Source organism: Dryas octopetala, chromosome 9, assembly GCF_963921425.1.
Source record: "Dryas octopetala chromosome 9, drDryOcto1.1, whole genome shotgun sequence".
Classification (NCBI taxonomy): Eukaryota; Viridiplantae; Streptophyta; class Magnoliopsida; order Rosales; family Rosaceae; genus Dryas; species Dryas octopetala.
The window spans coordinates 17,115,209-17,134,692 of record NC_141374.1 but is presented as its reverse complement, the minus strand read 5'-3'; the positions used below and the strand labels follow the sequence as shown (position 1 = coordinate 17,134,692).

Sequence of the window (19,484 nt, the reverse complement as noted above, 5' to 3'; positions counted from 1 at the left end):
GACACAAATGTCATTGTTTCAAATTCTGTGGACAAATCCGTAAAACACCACTTGTTTGCCCAGCTGCTTCCTGTCTCACACTCTCACCGACTGTCCTTTCACACTCTCTCTTCCCTCGCTTCCCCTAAATCAAAAACCCTCATTTTTCAAATTCACAGCCCACATTCTCAATTCCCTTTAAATTCCGTTTTCTCAGAGTTTCTTTTTCCATCTCTGAGCTGTCATTTCTTATATTTTGTTATGGAAAACACTTTCCTAAAATTCCTTAAAAGAAAAATCGGTCCTTTGTTTGTAAATTAATTATTATTTTTTTTTTTTTCAATTTCCTGGTGAATGTAGTTTGGGATTTGATCAACTGGGGATGGAGAACAGTGGAGAACCAGTAGATGATGATCAGGGCTCTGGATGGTTCGAAGTGAAAAAGGTGTTCTTGCTATTTTGGTTCCTTTGGTTTACTTTGACAGTTTGACCTCATTTTCTTCCATTACCCACATTAAGTTCCAAGTATTTCAATGAAATGTTGAAGATTTCTTGTACATAAAATGAACAAAATGAAATAATTAAGTCCAAAGTTAGTAGGGATCTGCTTATTTTATTCCAGTGGAAATATTTTTCTTGATCATGAAGTGGTTTCACCAAATGTGTTAGACATTTTCGTGTTATAAGGTAATTGAAACTGATAGAGGTTTATTATTACATGGGTATCAATCTAATATTAGAGATTCATTTGTGTTAGTAACATGCTTTAAAACTTTTCTTTTTTTATTTGTTTGCCTCCTGTTCAGAAACATAGAAGTAGCTCAAAGTTGTCTCTACAGAGTTGGGTTGGGGGATTTTCTGGAAAAAATGCTTCTAACCCATTTTGTAGTCAGCCCTCTTCAAGTGAAAACAGTGGAAATTCTTGTGGCAAGCGCAGATCCCAGCTTCCAAAGGTTGGGGGAGACCGTTCCCTACATAGCCGGGAAAGTGATGCAAATTCTACTCCCTTGCCAAAGGAAGAGAAAATAGGTGCTCCCTGTCTCGGCATTGGTGTTATTAAGCAAGATGCTAAATGTCCCAAGTCACCTCCTTCATTTGTTACAAATCCTGATGGCGGAACTAGATATTTTGAGAAGATCCTTGCAAAAGATAACTCTGGAGTGGTTAATAAAATCAAGTGGGGTGATCTAGAGGATGATGGTTTGGCACTTCCTCATGTGAACCTTGTTGGCACCAGAATCAAGTTTGGTGCTATTGAAGATGATAATCTGGTGGCCTCTAGGGAGCATGAGAATGGTCATAATTTGGTCCCTGGTGCAAATTCACAAGAAAACAAATTGGTGGCAGCATCTGCGGATGCAGATATTGTTTCTCATCAGATGTCTTCAATGACTCCTAAGGATCAGATATACGAAGATAACTGTAAGGAGGTGAATATAATATCTACTGAAAATGTTGACGAGCCAATTTTGAATGAAAAAAGGGTTAATCTGGATATCAATGCTTCCAATTGCAAGGATATACATACTGAACACATTGAAGCAGTGGCTGATGATCATTTAAGTGCTAGTACTTTAGCTGGTGAAGAGGCTGGGGTAGTGGGGAAACTTCAGGCACCTTTTGTTCCACCTGAGGTAGGTGACCCTGAAGTTTCTGAAGTATCAGAGACAAATGGGGGATCGAGTGAAGTTCATATTTCCCAAGATAAAGAGTTAGTTCCACCTGGCAATGGCAAACCTGAAACTTCTGGAGAGTCTACCTTCACAGCCTCTGTTGAGGACCATGGGGGTTCACAGTATCGTACAATACATGATATGACAAACTCACAAAATATGTGTGCCCTTGGAGACTCTGACACAGTTGAAAGCAAAGAAAGGTTTAGGCAGCGGCTTTGGTGCTTTCTTTTTGAGAATCTTAACAGGGCTGTGGATGAACTTTATCTTCTTTGTGAACTAGAGTGCGATTTAGAGCAGATGAAAGAGGCCATTCTTGTTCTTGAAGAGGCTGCCTTTGATTTTAGAGATCTAAACACTAGAGTGGAAGAGTTTGAGAAAATAAAAAGGTCATCATCTCAGTTGATTGATGGGCTGCCCGTCACTTTGAAGAGTGACCATCGTAGGCCACATGCTCTCTCATGGGAGGTAAGCTAGCCCTCACCTGTTCCTTAACAATGTGATAAATGAACTTCTAAATTTGCAGTTTGATGTGAAATCTTTTATGTTGTTAAAATCTGCATACATGCATGCAATATGTGGGTTAGTGCAGAGTGCCTTCAGTGCAACTATGGCTTCAAAGATGACTAGAAATTTTATTTTTTGGTTTTAAACTTCATTGTCTTTCTATTTACAACAAAAACTAATTATTTGTTTCTTGTGCTCTCTCATATATAAAGTTTTCTGGGTTGGGTGCAGGTCCGAAGAATGACAACTTCAGCACACAAAGCAGAGATACTGTCCTCATCTCTTGAGGCTTTTAGAAAAATTCAACAAGAAAGAGCTAGCTTGTGTGCTAATGATGCTAAAATTCTGGGGCCTCAGTACCAAAATCTTCAATCTGGTGATAACCTGAACAAGTCATCTGCAATAAATGATGGGAAAACCAATGCCAAAGATTCAATAATGAAGTCAAGGAAACAGAGTGGAGGTTCAGATGTCGCTGAAGCTGACCTGAATGGAGGAAAACGGAATACTGAGTCCAGCAGTTCGAGCAAAATAAACTTAGTGCAAAATGGACGTGCTCCTATGAATTCATCTTCCTCCGTTGTTAATGCATCTAGGCTGCCTCCTAGGGACAATTCTTTTGCTGGAAAGACGAAGAGAGAACAGTCTGGGTCCGAAGCCGAGAAGATGCTTTCTAAGAAAGATAAATTGTTAATAGAAGGTGTTGAGAAGATTCCCAAATTGACTGATCAGTCCAAAAAGAAAATTCCTCCATTCGAGAAAGATAAAGAAAAGAGGAATTCAGCTCCATGGAAATCCATGGATGCTTGGAAGGAGAAGAGGAATTGGGAGGATGTGCTTTCATCTCCTTTCCATGTCTCTTCTCGTGCTTCACGTTCTCCTGGCATGAGGAGGAAAAGTGCTGATCGTGCACGCATTTTGCATGATAAACTAATGTCTCCTGAGAAGAAGAAGAAAACTGCTCTGGATCTGAGGAGAGAAGCAGAAGAAAAGCATGCTCGTGCTATGAGAATCAGAAGTGAGCTAGATAATGAGAGAGCTCAGAAACTTCATCGTACGTCAGAAAAGTTGAATCGAGTTAATGAATGGCAGGCTGTCCGCAACTTGAAGTTACGAGAGGGAATGTATGCTCGTCAACAACGCAGTGAGTCTCGGCATGAAGCTTTTCTAGCTCAAGTTGTGAAGAGAGCTGGTGATGAAAGCAGTAAAGTTAATGAGGTTCGTTTTATAACTTCCTTAAATGAAGAAAATAAAAAGCTTATTTTGCGTCAGAAGCTTCATGATTCAGAGTTGAGGAGAGCTGAAAAACTTCAAGTGATAAGAACTAAACAAAAAGAGGATATGGCAAGAGAAGAAGCTGTTTTAGAAAGGAGGAAACTCATTGAAGCTGAAAAGTTGCAGCGCCTTGCTGAGACACAGCGGAGAAAGGAAGAGGCTCAAGTTAGAAGGGAAGAGGAACGCAAAGCATCAAGTGCAGCACGTGAAGCAAGGGCTATGGAACAACTTCGTAGGAAGGAGGAAAGAGCCAAAGCCCAGCAGGAGGAGGCTGAACTTCTGGCCCAGAAATTGGCAGAGAGACTTAGTGAAAGTGAGCAACGCCGCAAGTTTTACCTGGAGCAGATACGAGAGAGAGCTTCCATGGATTTCAGGGATCAATCTTCACCTTTATTGCGTAGGAGTTTGAACAAGGAGGGTCAGGGAAGATCTTCATCAATCAACAATGGTGATGATTATCAGGGGAGCAGCTTCTCAGGCTTGGGAGGTTCTACTCTTGTGGCAAACAATGTTACAGCACAACATTCAATGAAGCGGAGGATTAAAAAAATCAGGCAAAGACTTATGGCTCTAAAATTTGAATTTGCTGAGCCTCCTGTTGGTACTGAAAATGCTGGCATTGGATACAGAACGGCACTTGGAACTGCCAGGGCAAAGATTGGAAGATGGCTTCAAGAACTTCAAAGACTCCGGCAGGCGAGAAAAGAAGGGGCTGCAAGTATTGGGTTAATAATTTCTGAAATGATTAAGGTAATTTAGTTCAAGGATTATAAGTAAGCTTTTATTTTGTATAGCCGCATGTGGGAAAATGATGTCCTGAATTTGGGTACTTTGCATTAAGCATGGCTGCAATTTCGTACATCACATTGTAGAGGTCAGAGATTTGATGTGGAAATTATCTTTTCACCCCCTTCCCCAGGATCCCATTGGTTTCTTAATTAGTGAGTTTTTATTTTATTTTTTGCTGAACACATTTTTATGAATCTATTGTGTGCTTGAAATTGCATCTGCCTTATTGATGGTCCAGTATGCTTATATAGAAAAAACCAGCTTTTAAGTTTACTACTCTTTGGGATGGTTATGTTGACTTGTAAACACTGATCCTGATATGTTTTTTTTTTTTTTTTTTGGATATAGTATTTGGAGGGAAAAGAGCCTGAACTGCAAGCTTCCCGCCAAGCTGGTCTGCTTGATTTCATAGCTTCTACCCTGCCTGCTTCTCATACTTCGAAACCTGAAGCCTGCCAAGTGACAATACATCTTTTAAAGCTTTTGAGGGTGGTGTTATCTATGCCTGCAAACAGGAGTTATTTTCTTGCACAGAATCTCTTACCCCCAATCATCCCGATGCTGTCAGCAGCCCTTGAGAGCTACATAAAGATAGCAGTATCCTTAAATCTTTCTGGTAATGTTAATTTACCATCAAGCAAAACCTCAGCTGAAAATTTTGAATCGATCACTGAGGTGCTGGATGGTTATTTATGGACTGTGACAACAATTGTCAGTCATATAAGTTGTGATGAACGACAGCTCCAAATGCGAGATGGCTTGCTGGAGCTATTGATTGCCTACCAAGTTATTCACCGGCTGCGAGATCTCTTTGCTCTTTATGATCGGCCCCAGGTGGAAGCATCACCATTTCCATCTTCAATTCTCTTAAGTATAAATTTGTTGGTCGTATTAACATCCAGATCTGAAACGAATTTTTCTATCGATTGGAAATATGTACCTATTGAAACATCAGTAGGAAATGGAAGTCAAGAGGGTAAAATTTCAGAGTGTGATAGTACTGAATTTCTTCCTAGAACTCAGTCTTTTGGAGATTCTAGACCTCCATTATCTGTGCTAAATGGTGGTAAAGTTGTACAGCTACCAGATGTTCCAGAGGATAGACCATTAGATGAATCGTGTAAGATAAATCAGTCTGTTGAGTCAGTATCCACTGTTAAGGATAGTGAGAAGGAGCAGCCTAATCATTTGGTTGAAGCAAACAATGCTAACACAATCAAGACCAGTGCTCCAGATGAACCCCGGGCGATTCCGAGTGAGGATATTATGGACCCTCTTGCATCACGGAAGGATGAGAAACACTTGGTGGATAATGGTGCAGAACAAAAGAACGAAAACATTGTGAGCTTGGAGCAACCGGTAGCATTTCTTCTTTCTGCTGTATCAGAGACTGGGCTTGTCAGTCTCCCTTCTCTGTTGACATCTGTATTACTGCAGGCAAACAACAGATTGTCTTCTGAACAGGTAACTTTACTGCTAGCTGCAAATAATCTACATGAATTTTTATTTTTTTATTTCAATATGGGGGAGGGGGATTCAGACTTGGGACCTCTTCCAATAAAGTTTAAATTTCAAATCTTCTGTTGTGTTTGGTGTCTTGTGAAAAAGAGTTGTGGTTGGTAGATGGCTCATGAAAACTTTGTTAGTTTATGAACACAACTTTTGAGTATATGATCCTTATTAGTTATTACCATATAAATGTTATCAAATCTCTTCTACACTGATCAAGAATATACAAATATGCAAAATACTTCATTTAGTGCCTATGCTTGTCTGGTAGTAACGGTACTGCTCTCCACTTATGGCATCATGATCATGAGATATACAAATTTTTAGCCAAATGTAAAGATTAACTTCTATTCTGTTTCAGGCCTCAGATGCCCTTCCATCTAATTTTGAAGATGTGGCAACTGGAGTACTGAAGGTGTTGAACAATTTGGCTCTTTTGGATCTTAAATTCATGCAGAGAATGCTAGTAAGTCCATTTAACTTTTTCAATCTTTGTTTAGATGATAATGGCTATTAAACTTAGCTTCATTGTGATGTTAGATATTATGCTCAATTCATATGTTTATCTTGAAACTCTCTTGCAGTGAGCTTACCCTTTTTGCATTTTTCTGATTTTCTTGCAGGCTAGGCCAGATCTAAAAATGGAATTTTTCCATTTGATGAGTTTCCTTCTTTCTCATTGCACCAGCAAGTGGAAAATAGCTAATGATCAGGTATAACCAATTCATGCCACTTTTTGGTTTTAGTTCTATACATTGTTTTTACTTGTAATTGCATGATTTCATTGCTGAAGTTGAACTAAACAATCTGTGCACCTTTGTATGATGTGCTGTGTCTCAGGTGGGGTTTCTTCTGCTTGAATCTCTTTTGCTCCTTGGCCACTTTGCCTTGTTCCACCTTGGGAATCAGGCTGTCCTTCGCTGGGGAAAGAGTCCTACCATCATTCACAAGGTCAGTGAAGTCTTTGCCTACTAATTTCTTATATCTTCAAGTTTTTTTGATAAAATCTAATTGTTTAGCTGGGTGAGGTCAGGTATGCGATTTACCGTTCGTATTCTTCAGTGACCCTGAGTTGATGCCAGTCTTGGCGGGCACACTGGTTGCTGCCTGTTATGGGTGTGAGCAGAATAAGGGTGTGGTTCAGCAGGAAATCAGTACAGATATGCTACTATCCTTGTTAAGATCTTGCAGAAACGTCTTGCCAGCGGTTAGGTCCAATTCAAACTTGGACAATTGCCCAGCAGATGACGCTCCCCTGAGATCCGGCCGCAGCAATGCCAAAAACACTAGACTTTCTTTAGGAAAGGGTGGTGCTTCAGGAATCAACAGCATGAGAATTGGCAAGATGAGGGGCCACAGAGAAAGTAAAGCAACAAAGAGTTATGAAGAGTTGGCTCTGAAGCATAATCTTCCAGCTTCAGAAACCTCCTCTATGATGTTGCATTATAGATTTCCTATCAGCTTCATTGGTAGAGCAGAAAACTTCTTTTCAACTGGAAACCCCAGCATCGGCGAAGTATGAGCTCGGGCATGGCAGAGCATGTCATTTTTGACAGATAGCGTCTTCTGTGTGCATGCTGAATTTTTTTTGGCATTCTGGCTTCAATTTCTGAGTTGAAATACTCAAATCTGAAATTTTCCACAGAAGTTTCCTCTGAAAGATATCACTGACAAAGGCTTAAAACTCTTTTGGCATAGAGCTAGTAAAGAGTCATTATTTGTCAAATATATGTTCTTAAATTCTAATTTAATGGAAAGCAGAAAAGGATTATCGTTGTATTGCATAATGCATATTGCACATGTGTACAGAATTGACAGTTAATTGCAATAAAAGATACTTGCATACTAATTTTTCCTGTGCTTCGCATCAAATTGCAGTTAGAGGTGCCAATCGCCTTTGGAAGTCTCCCTGTTTTGGTGTCAGGAAAAGAAAAAGAAAGAAAAGTCACTGGTGGATTGTTATTATCGTTTCTTTTCCATTTAAGATTAGTGCATTACCAATAATGGGTGTTTTCTCAACCTCGTCTAGTAGCCACAATTTGGCTCCCAACCATCAACACCCACTACAAACTCGCACAAAGCTTTTAATTATATTTGTCAATACTTGTTCCACTTCAGGTTAAGGTATTCCTAGATAGAAAATTTGTCTATCAAACACACACCAGTTGAGCATCGCTATGTCAACTGTCGATGAAGGGGAACAATAAAATGCAAATATTCCTTTCAAATTCCAATTGGATGGTTGTATGCTATACAGTTGACAACAATTACAAGGCAACTAAAACTACCTATGTATGCTTCGACTTCAAGGGTAGGCAACCCAAAAAATGAGTCCTAAACATCAAAATGTTCTTCTCAAACATTTTAAATGAAACTGTTGTTAAACAGACACAACAAATATATGGAATGTGCCAAACATCAAAATATTCTTCTCAAAAAAATAAATGAATTATACTTCTGGCAGATGGTTCTGTACTGTGGGAATCTTCTTGCTATTGGAGGGTTCATCCAAGTCTTCACTTGTAGTTGTAGCATCCAAGTGATTTGCTTAAGAGTAGGCGCTCCCAGGAACCTTGACTAAAAGCTCATCCTCAATTACATTCTCTTGCATCTCCAGATTCCCCTGGTCCTAAAATCAGTTGATGTGACATTAAATTGCTCTTTCAAACACCCAATACATAAACATTATTGCATATTTAAACCTAGGGTATTATGCGCTAGATTGATTAGACCCATCCCACTAACCACCAAATCTAAGTCTTCAGAGACACGCTCTTTCTCACTGACAGCTACTTTGTGAACTATTTTTGCATAAAGAGAGAAATTCATAAATCTTCTGGGTTATGGAAGTTGTAAGATTCGGATGCCTATTGACAACTGCAAAAGTTCATGTTTGGTGATTCACAGGATACGTCTGACTAGCTCAAATTAGGCTAAGATACAAGAACACTTGGATGTTTAGGTACAAATAAACACCTGACAACATACCTAGACACATAAAGTCTTCATTTAAAATTGAGAAAAGCTCCTAAGCTGAGGAAAATAATATTGACTGTATTAACTCCAGGGGTGCATGGTGCAAAGAATAGTTTACTCTTTTAAAAATGCAAGATGGAAGTTTTACCAAAAGGGAAATGGTAAGGCTGCCATCTCAGCAATTCATGCATAGGGCCCACTGTGCATACAATGCAAGGACAGCTTAGACTGAACAATTGTGACTATCTGTAACAGTCCTCTTTACAGAAAGCACGTACTATTACACCAATTTTGGAAAACAGAAGAAAAGCCACTAGTTTCAGAATGTACCTTTAGATTAGTCTTCATGCCTTTACTGTTTTTCAGGTTACTCATGATTGCTTTTAGTTGTTTCTTAGCCTGAATCCTTGTTGAACGTCGTTCAGAACTTTGTGCTTTAGTAACATCAGAATGACAGGCCACACAAAGAGTCCTCATGTTCTCAAGCTTGCATTCACCTACAGAAATTTTGAATAATGCAAACTTTGAAAACCAAAGCTTCCACATACATAAAGTGGAAAAGAAAGTATTGTGTTCTGCAATTCCAAAAGAAGGCATCTTCAATCATGATGTGTTAAGCCTCCAAAATTTGAATAAGAGTAAGAACAAGTGCAACTGAAGGGATATTTTTAACTATTTTTTTTAAACCTTTAATAATTAGATTACATTGTTTAAGCATGGGGCAAAAGTGGAGTCATATCATCAATTCAGTGACATAACGATGATTATAAGTTGTATCAGACTATTTATAATAATGTCAGCAAGACAATAATCAATAATATTATGCGTTAATTGGTTTAAATCATATGAAAGTTTGGTGGAAAATCTGCGGTACAAGGGATATTTCCAGGGAGAGAAAATTCTTGAAAATTCCTATGAAAAACAAGATAGTACATACCTCCACCCCGATAGACAGGAACAAGGTGGTCTGCATGCCATGCATTGCCCTCTGTTGGATCCTTAACAAGTCTATCAAGCCTGCAGGATGTCAAATGGCCAAGCATGTAAGTATAATTATAATCTGTTGTCCCTCTGCAGCAACTAAAAAAATACAAAAATAGTCAACACAATTTTCCTTCAAGTGACTTACAACTTCGTCAGCTTTGCCACTCTTGGTGCAACTTTTGCAATATACTGCTTTCGCATTTCCAATGATAAAGGTCTTATGTGCTCCACCAGTTTATGACAGTCTAATTGGCAGTTTGCACAGACACCATGTTCTAGTTGAAAAAGTTCCTGAAAATTATTGCACCAAGTAAATAACAAGGAATGAAAGATAATATCCAGAAAGCACCAAGAATTTTCAATTAAAGTATCACAGGCATAAATATTTCAAATTACAAGTGAGAAAAGTATGTGCTGAACTTGACTGTTTCAAATTAAATATTTCATGTCCTTACGCGACGAAGAGACCTGGTACTAGTTCGCATGCGGTATTCTTCATAGCAGTCAAGATTACAGAACAGATCTTCAAAATATTCAGGTGTCTTGGCATTGTAGCCCCTGAAATCAAGGAGAGTAATTGTCCAACACAAATAATTGTATTAACAGATCATTTATAAAGGACTTACTTGCATGGTGTTTGACAGAGTTTACAGAGAGGTTCATCAGTTGAAGTATAACCCTGACTGTATTCCTTCTCCTTTTTTCCATAGCCGCTACGTAGATGGACATTTTTCCACACAGCATTTGATGGTAAAGGTTGGCTAATCTCATCAAAAGGTGTAGAGCGGCGCTTGCTTCTGCCCTTCAGCAGTCCCTGTCATAGAAAAGAAAATAATTGGTATGTGTATTTGACTTAAAACTGATGCAACTCATTTATAGAAATTATAAGGAAAAGACACTTGAATAGTTGAATGAATGAACGATAAATGCACAGAGAAAAGATGAGTAAGTTTACTCCCACAAAGGAATATATGGAAAAGAATCAAAGTTCAGATTTGTACAAATGTACCCTAGTGTCGTGGTTAATGCCTTCGCACAGATAGCACAACTCAACAGCCAAAGGAAGTTGCAAAGGCTTTCCAATTAATTTCTTTTGTTCAATGGGCCTTAGTTTCTTCCACTCTCCATTGAATGCAAGAAGAGCATGCAAATAAGCTGGGTTGTCCTTGAAAGAACTGAAAGCTGTTCCTTTAATACTGTCAGCAGCAGGAGAATTCAGTGACTCAACTTCCTCTGGTCTAAAATTCTCAAAAAGTGGCTTTGGTCTTGAATCCTCTCCTGAGATGCAAGAATACAAGTGGATCCTACAAGTATATTGGCTCACCTAAAAAAGCACATGAGAAGGTTATAATAAATTACTGCTTGTTTAATTCCTATCATATTTACTGTTAATGTAACTTAAGTAAACCACATACAATTGAGGCAATCAATTCAGATATCCATTAGTATAGAAAACTTTGTCCATTAGATGATGGTCTGAAACCATATAGATTTCCGTGCAAAGAAATTTAGTCATTACATTAGTGAGATCTACCACATAATGTTTTGACATGTTACAATCTCCAGTCTTTGACCAGTGTAAAAAGGGAATCTGATAACCAGGTCGCAAATTTACCTCAAATCGCAGAGCATCTACTTGGTTAGTGCTACTTTCATCAGCTTCAATACGCTGAACAGGTTCACCATCATGTAGTTTGATTGTTTGAGATTTGATTTGGTGTTCCTGCGTCTTCTAACAATTCAAGAAGAATGCCATTTTAACATTAAATTGGAATAAAAAGTCATCTCTTTCTTTGGAGTCAAGAACAATTCAAATGTACCTTTTCCGATCCATCTTTGTCTTCACTGCTCTTTGTTAACTTACAGGAAGAGACTCGGTCATATCCATTTTTAGTCTTAAAAACATTTCTTTCCAACTTCTCTTCTGAACAACCACCCTTGTCCACATCCAAATCAGAAATCGCATCAGCCTGTTTCACCTATAAAATTTGTATAGATCATCCAACCAAATGGGATTCATTTGTGTGACTAAAAAGGTGAAGAAATGAGTATAATTCAATCTCATACTTTAAAGGCGGAAATTTTTATATTTAAGTTTTACCTTAATAGCACAACTTTCGGTTTGGGACGAAATGTCATCAGTATCACTTTCTCGTTCAGGTATACGTAGAATGTTTGCAACTAATTTATCATCTGTCTCAGAAGGCTTCATATCCTTAGCTAAGCAGCCCATGTCAGGCAATTTTAGTAGCTCTGCAGAGACCTCACCACCCTCTGTCTTTTGCAAAATATGATCTTCACAAGTATCTGCTCCACCCGATGTCTCGAAGAAAGAAACACCTTCAACCTGCCAACCCAAAATATGTGTTAAATTCTATAGAACAGACAAGAAACCAAACCCTCACTGCCAAAGATATTAAAAAAAAAGGGATTAATGTCATTTTGCTCTCCAGACTATTACACATGTATCAGTTTGCTCCCCAGACTTCTAATTTGGAAAATTAAGGACCCTGACTTTTTCAATTTTGCCAATTAAGGTTATTCCGTCAATTTATACATTTTTCATCTAAAATGTCGAGATGATCAAGCAAAATTTAGCAAGAAATAAAAGAGGAAAAATGATGCATGAGGAAAAAATGATAAGATCTAATTGGAAGGGACCATTTTGCCCTCAAAGATTTGGATAAAAAATGTGTAAATTGACAAAAGAACCTCAATTGGCAAAATTGAAAAAGTCAGAGTCCTTAATTTTCCAAATTAGAAGTCTGGGGAGCAAACTGATACAAGTGTAATAGTCGGGGGAGCAAAATGGTATTAATCCCAAAAAAAAATGAAAAATAAAGCCAAATAAACTACCAAAACAAGTCTTAACACTTGTTTCATTCATGTATATACTTATATAACCAGAGAGTTCCTCTTCTTAAACCTTTTAAAAGAAACCCTTAAATAACTGCTTCCCAGAGAAATCCTGCTACTAAATTCAGAAAAGATAATTATTCTATCTTTTTCCCATCCGAACAGTACACCAGCATTTTCACCCACAAACCCTCACTTCTAAAGTCTAATCCCAGACCTAGTTGGTCTTGGTCATAGTCGTAGAGAGTCCCCAACCTCTGATTTAATGAGCTGTCCAACATCGCAAGAAGTTGGCGCCCGTCTAATAATTTTGAAAATAGGACAGAACTGGATTTCAGTTTAAGGGATAGAAAGAATTGGACTGGCCGATAATGGTATGAACAACACAACAAAGAGGTTTACAAACCAATTAGCATTCAAAGTTGAAATGTACCGCTATTTCTTGTATTGCATCATATTTTCCATCTGTTGTAGATGAAACACAGTTCAAACTCCTGTTCAAATTTTGCCAATGTGACTCATCGATGGTATCCTGCGACATGTTAAACTCATCGGTTCAAAATTAAATGAAGAATATGTTTATAGAACTTCTATAAACAAAAGAAACAAGCACCTTCCCACTGAAGATGTAGATGTTGACTGCATTTGTTTGCCCTCGCCTGTGAGCTCTATCCTCAGCCTTCAATTAATTTCAGAAGAAGCATAAGCACATCAAAGGGTCAATAACACATAAAAGAGGAAAACCCTGACAATACACAAAATAAGAACACTGTACGCAAAAACCCATATGCACATGTACACTAAAATCATTTTCGTTTAAAATGAACAAATAAACTGTTAAAATCAATCCCTCATATTCCCCCCGGGAAAAAAAAAACACTCGATCAAGTAAAAAATAGTGAATGCAAGCAAGGGAATGATTTGATCAATCTTGAATGATTTATGAAATTAATGATAAGAGTTCACATCTGGAAAACTAAGTTTATTATTTAAACCTGAAGCATCAATGATGGGGACTGAGGAAGCTCCAAGAATACAACATGTTTTGCTGCTGAAAAGTCAAGGCCAACACCTCCAGCAGTAATACCAATTATTGCAATCTTAACCTGAACATAGACACTCATTGCATTAGTAGAAGACAAACCATACATATATATGGGGCAAAAGACAGGAGTCTTGGCAGGGACATCAGCAAAATCTCTATGATGTGGAAACTCCCAGATCTTCAGATGAAGACAATACCAAATTTTTAAGTCCATGATTCATAATTTGGAAAATATTTGCATGTAGTTAAGTTTGTAGCCAATTCAAGAGAAGTCACTGTGGAAAGTAACTTTTTTATGATAGTACAGCTGAGACGAACCTCAGTTGATGATTGGAATAATCGTACAGCTGACTGCCTATCTGTTGCAAGTGTGTTTCCATCAATTCGGACAAAATCAATCCCTTTTTCGCATATGAACTCCTGAGAATTTAGAATAAAACAAGACTTATATTCAGAAATTCATTGGACAACATCAAAATTAATGTCATTGCCCACCAACTATGAATATGAACTTCAATAATGCAATACCCATAAAAACAAGATACAGAGACCATATGTGTGATGATGATGATATGTAAACGTTACAATCATAATACATTATTGACATGTATAAGCACACTACTTAAATCTTCCAACTTCAATATAAGTGAACCCACAATACTCTTCATAATAACTAATCAAATGGCCCTAGATTGGAGCAGTATACAAAGTAATTCCACTTGAGCAACTGTCATCACTAAACTGCACGTGTGTACACAAGCCATTTTCAAAGGACGAACCAGAAGCACCAATTCTGAAGAAAATTTCACCTGTACTCCGTCAAGTACTTTATGGTGATGTGCAAATATTAACATTTTATGAGAACTGGAATCTGTCTCCAAGTTTGCTACATCATCTGACTCTGCAATGAGTGGATGAATGGAGAGCCATTCGCGAAACCCAGCTAGCTTTGCGATACCTAATTCTTGGTAGGATAGCTGCCTTGATCTGCAGCAACCCCCACTATCTGAAAGAAAAGGGAAAAGAAAAGAAAAAGAAAAATAAGTGAAGGCGCATAAAATCACACTACATGCATGAATTGCTTCTCAAATATGGCCTTCTTTGCCCTTACTATCACCCTTATACTGCATCAACAAACCAAAAATTTCAAGGCATTGATGCCCAGCACTTAATACACAACGTGGCAAAGCATAAGAGATACAGGCAAACACATCCTGTAACATATGAATTATACTCACATATACAGATGCAAAGACTACTTAATTTACCATTAGGTTCATCTGAATTTTCTGGAGGTACGTCTTCAACGGCACTTTTTCCCACCCTGACAGCAGCCTTTGCTGAAACTATATCCGATTTCTTCAATACTAATTGTATTATCTGTCGGCGTTTGGGTGGTAGCTGAACCAGGACATGTTCCTTCAAACGTCTTATCTACAATTAAGCTTCAAATAAAGAATGAGATTTGAACAAGATTCACCAAGGGTAAAAAGTAGACAAAGTTTCAACCATGTTAAAACAGCAGCAACACCTTGATCCCTAGAATGACAACATGTAAGTGAACTTCAAACCTAAGAATTACAGAACAGATTACTCTGATCTTCACGCAGAGTTTACTGAGAACACATCATCAGAGTATATATCTTATAGATAGTACATGTATTAATAATCATCAACCTAAATCCCAATTACACTCCTAGAGGTTAGAATGGCCCACATAAGAGTTCCTAGTAGCTATGTTTTTCTTAAAACAAATGTGTAAATTTGATGCTTAATTATTAGAGTACTGCTTTTTCCAAATGTGTTCATGGCTATATGCTTTATAGATTGCCACATAAATTTGACCTTGAAAACATCCAGTAGTTTAATTTTTTTAAGATAAATATTGACAAAATGACTATCAAATAACTTCTAGGGAAAATCAGTATGACATAAGCATATAAAGAACAAGAGCACACCATAACCGTTTGCTTAAGTAACATGTTCAACTCCTCCAAACGAGTGCCCTTCGAGAAATCCTGCAGCAACAATCCCATGGGGTATCAAAACTTTCCTTCGTAACAATACGTCATTAGAATCAGAAAAGGCTGATACTGATAAAGGGTGTTTCCATTATGTATAGGTAACATTTCAAGAAATCAATATAATGATAATGATCCTCAAGGCTATTCCAAATATTACCTGAAAAGTTTTCCCTTGAGAACCCTGGATATATTTGACATCACAGTAAGTTTTGGCAAATTCAAACTTGGTCTTTCCCAACAAACCAGGCCTGTAAAGAAACAAGTGAAATGTAAATCAGAACAACTAGAGAAAAGCAAGCCAAATCAGGTGAGATGAACAGTGTGAAGAGAACTTGCCATAACATATCTATCTGATGAAAAATGTCATATGGCCTATGATCACCTAGGAAGATATACAAAATGAGATATTAGAATGTACCGCATAGTAGTTAACTAAAGAGAAAAACAGAAAATAAGAAGGCTAAGAACATTAGAGGTCCAACTTGAAATAAGTAGAGAACAACATGCATTCCAGAAATAATACAGAACTGCAGAAAATACTGCTAATTTTCTTCAAAGGCCCATGCTACAACCTTGACAAAGAAGGTGTCCCGGATAGTAAAACTATGCGCTTGACCTTTGTTGCCACGTCAAGAACAGCTTTTATCTGTAAATATACATGAATAAATTATCACATAGTAAATTCACTCTGCAAGTTAAGTATACAGTATAGGAAATTTGCCACTGTATACTTAACAAATTACTAGGAAAATTGCAAATGAGAGCTATCTAGGAGACAAAATTTGACAAAGGGGAATTTCCCATATTACATTGTTTATGCATATTAGCATCTTCAAGCCGCCAGTCATTAGAATTGAAGACAGCAATATGCATAAATTAATGGCAATTCAAGCAAATAAATTTTTGTTCCTCAATTTCATACATTAAATTAGTGTATAACAGATATAAGCCATCATCCAAATCCAATTAGAACTAGGCAAAAATCATATCATGCCCAAAAACTTATAACGTGTTAAGATATATAAGGTGATCTTTTCCATGGCTGACGGATTTCACTGATATGATCAGTAACTAGTCACTTCCTTTTACACTTTGTCTAGACCAAAATGGTGTGTGCTCAGACAAGTCAAAAGCCATGAAAATTATCAATTTTTTTTTTTCCAACTAATGGAGCTGGATTCACTGGTCCAGCCAGGTACAATTTATTTGGTACAGGCATCATACAAATAGACGGTCTGAATTTCAGAGCACTTCATTCGAGTCATTGTACATTGATATTTGACATGATAAGAAACACACTTTACCTCTCCAGGTTCTGATGTTTTCTTTGTACATCGTACATGGTGGGACTCATCAACAATTAAGAGAGCCCATTCTTGGTCAAGCATGCTCTTACACAAACGGTGAAGCATTGTATAAGAAATAACCACAACTCTAGGCCACCTCTTTAAATTGGCAGGATTATTTTCATGACCAAAAACTGGAATCATAATAACATGTAAGAATCCATTCCTGTTTTACAGGTAAATCTATATGGAGTAAAAAAATGATGGATAGAAAATATTCTAGGTTATCAATTTAAAATGATTTCTCGACTCATTCAAAAGAATTGCATGCATAAAGAGCACCAACAAATAAAAGTTTTGTTCTCACTTTATAATCATATATCTCTACATCTATTGCATATTCACTCACTACCTCTTTTAGAAGGGATTAATGCAGATATTCAACCAAGGATATGAGTTCAAACTTCAAAGAACTATACCTGGCATAAGTTTGTGCATTAACAATAGTACTTCCTAAGACCATGAAGTTTTTTTCTTAACGTTATTAGATCCAAGATTAATAATAAAGATCCAAGAATAATCATAAAGATCCATTATTTAAGTCTTGACTATGCACTCTTAAACTATTTTTAAAAATATTGTTTTTAAACAAATTCTATGATCATGTTAACAAAATGCAAAAACGATAAATTAAACATGGAATCCAAGTAATTAGAAAGCAATATTGATTTTGTAAGAGTTTTCCCTAAAAAAAAAGTTATTTGATCTCAAACTACCCACCTTCCCCACTATTTGATCCAACTTAAACATTAAATAAATTGGAAACTCTGAAAAGGTATTACCTAGATGGATGTCAGCAGGCAAGCAAAAAGGAAGCCAACGCTCTAATTCTTCAGCCCATGAATAACGCAAAATAGCTGGGCAAACAACAAGTATAGGTCCTTCACTCATGAAACAGCATGCAATTGCAATAGCCTGGGAGGAAAGTTGTAGCATTTCAAGTTTCATATTTTCATGGCATCTTAGGGAAATGAAAAGGAATAAATTGAAAATGAAGAAGATACACATGTTTGTGTATAACTAATAAAACTCAATCTCTCTCTCTCTCTCTCTCTCTCTCTCTCTCTCTCTCTCTCTCTCTCTCTCTCTCTCTCTCTCTCTCTATCTGTGTGTGTGTGATTAATGAGAAAGCTAAAGAATATTGCAGATGTTATCCAAAGCAGCATAATAGCACTCTCACTCACTAAACACTACACTAAACTACAATGTCTGGAATGTCTTTCCATAAAACTATAAATCAAAATGCATATAAAGTCACTTAACATAAAAATACCTGGAGTGTCTTTCCAAGGCCCATTTCGTCTGCAATAAGACATCGTCCACCCCTTTGCAAACCAAATCTAATACCCTCAAGCTGGAAAGGCAAGAGTGCATCCAATAACTTCTTTGGTAGATTCCCAATCAACTCATCAACCTTATCATCAGACAAGTGTTCTGGCCTGCATGGTATCCATCGTCCAGCAATAAACGAATGTGAAAGTCTCTGTATAACATTAAGAGTACCCCAAGGTATCTCTTCAATGTCAATGCCCTTGTTGCTCCTTAAGCATTTCAAGACTGCATTGTAATCACTCAACTTATAAACACAGGCCTTTCCGCCACCGTGATTTTGCGTGTAGTGGGATGGAATGACCTAAGACAATGTCATTAAACAAAACTTTAAACACAAAATTCTCACTACATGTTGGAATACATTTGAATCTTATGGTTTGCTGTATCTATATATTGTATGCATGGAGCGAGGTTTGTATGTATGAAAGTAGCTATATAATTACTCAATACCAATAGTAATTTATCTGTACAAGAATAGGAAAAAATAAAAAAAAGTTCACTTCAGTCAAGAATTAGTCTTTTTCGAAACAAAATCACCAAAATTCAATTTCCTTTCTCTATGTTCATTCCACCATTTTCTCGCAACCCAAACATAAACCTCCAAATCCATAGTCCAAGAAAAATTAAGCTAATAGTGACCACTAAAAAGGCAACTTTTCCATAAAAAATCTATAATTCCACCAATTTCTTTTCTCACCAACCAAAAAAAACCTTAGAGACCCCCTTACATTAGCCAAGCAATCTCTTAGTCTCCTTAAGCACTCCTCCTGTCCCGGAAATGCAAACCCTTCAACGGCGACTGGGGTAGCTGCGAAGGAGTCCGGGGAGCTGATTTCGAGCCTGACCCGGAACCTCGTGGGAAAGTGGGTGTCCAGAACCGGAATGACCCGGGGAAGTTCGGGTCTAGGCACGGTGATGCAATGAGTGGCGTTTGGGGTGAGGTCGGGCGAGAGCTTCGGGCACTTGGAGAGCGACCATGGATTGTCTTGTTCTTGAAGATTGGAGGATTCGACTGCTTTGCGTTTTGCTAGGGCTGCTAAGCGATTCGCCTCGATTCGCTTTCTTTGTTCCTCCGTGATTTGCATTGGGGTTTAGCCGTTTAGGGTTTTGACAGAGAGTTTTGAAAAGGGGTTAAATTGCGCGGGTAATGGAAAGAGAAATCGATGTCTGCGGAAGAGAAACAGAACAG

At 37.6% G+C, this 19,484-nt stretch overlaps 2 protein-coding genes across 3 annotated transcripts; one reads left to right on the top strand and one right to left on the bottom strand.

The window, feature by feature from the left end:
• The first annotated feature begins 129 nt into the window (after positions 1–129).
• LOC147275017 (uncharacterized) lies at positions 130–7,588 on the top strand. Its single transcript, XM_086228138.1, has 8 exons — positions 130–424; positions 786–2,120; positions 2,391–4,184; positions 4,572–5,687; positions 6,094–6,198; positions 6,356–6,445; positions 6,573–6,683; positions 6,766–7,588. Exons 1-8 carry the CDS (start codon positions 362–364, stop codon positions 7,252–7,254), a joined length of 5,103 nt encoding a protein of 1,700 aa, XP_086084264.1. The 5' UTR covers positions 130–361; the 3' UTR covers positions 7,255–7,588.
• A 373-nt stretch (positions 7,589–7,961) lies between these two features.
• On the bottom strand, positions 7,962–19,430 carry LOC147275016 (SNF2 domain-containing protein / helicase domain-containing protein / HNH endonuclease domain-containing protein). Of its 2 annotated transcripts, XM_086256656.1 has the most exons (24): positions 19,024–19,430; positions 18,237–18,596; positions 17,746–17,878; positions 16,922–17,097; positions 16,190–16,263; positions 15,954–15,989; positions 15,775–15,865; positions 15,552–15,611; positions 14,862–15,027; positions 14,403–14,599; positions 13,912–14,013; positions 13,544–13,654; positions 13,162–13,227; positions 12,982–13,080; positions 11,794–12,039; positions 11,513–11,671; positions 11,308–11,424; positions 10,702–11,016; positions 10,319–10,506; positions 10,148–10,250; positions 9,838–9,983; positions 9,646–9,725; positions 9,039–9,205; positions 7,962–8,361 (listed from the first exon to the last, which is right to left on the bottom strand). In XM_086256656.1, exons 1-24 carry the CDS (start codon positions 19,378–19,380, stop codon positions 8,281–8,283), a joined length of 3,630 nt encoding a protein of 1,209 aa, XP_086112782.1. In that variant the 5' UTR covers positions 19,381–19,430; the 3' UTR covers positions 7,962–8,280. The 2 variants fall into 2 exon arrangements, with proteins under 2 accessions (XP_086112782.1, XP_086112783.1); XM_086256657.1 differs by lacking the exons at positions 7,962–8,361; positions 9,039–9,205; positions 9,646–9,725 and having other exon boundaries at positions 9,843–9,983; positions 10,161–10,250.
• Positions 19,431–19,484: the final 54 nt, after the last annotated feature.

Coding starts and splice junctions, on each gene's coding strand:
- LOC147275017 (XM_086228138.1), top strand. CDS start 362: ATGGAGAACAGTGGAGAACCAGTAGATGATGATCAGGGCTCTGGATGG. Junction 4,185..4,571: donor TAATTTCTGAAATGATTAAG/GTAATTTAGTTC, acceptor TTTTGGATATAG/TATTTGGAGGGAAAAGAGCC. Junction 6,684..6,765: donor GTCCTACCATCATTCACAAG/GTCAGTGAAGTC, acceptor GGGTGAGGTCAG/GTATGCGATTTACCGTTCGT.
- LOC147275016 (XM_086256656.1), bottom strand. CDS start 19,380: ATGCAAATCACGGAGGAACAAAGAAAGCGAATCGAGGCGAATCGCTTA. Junction 14,600..14,861: donor AAATTCAGATGAACCTAATG/GTAAATTAAGTA, acceptor CTTTTCTTTCAG/ATAGTGGGGGTTGCTGCAGA. Junction 11,672..11,793: donor CCGAAAGTTGTGCTATTAAG/GTAAAACTTAAA, acceptor CAAATTTTATAG/GTGAAACAGGCTGATGCGAT.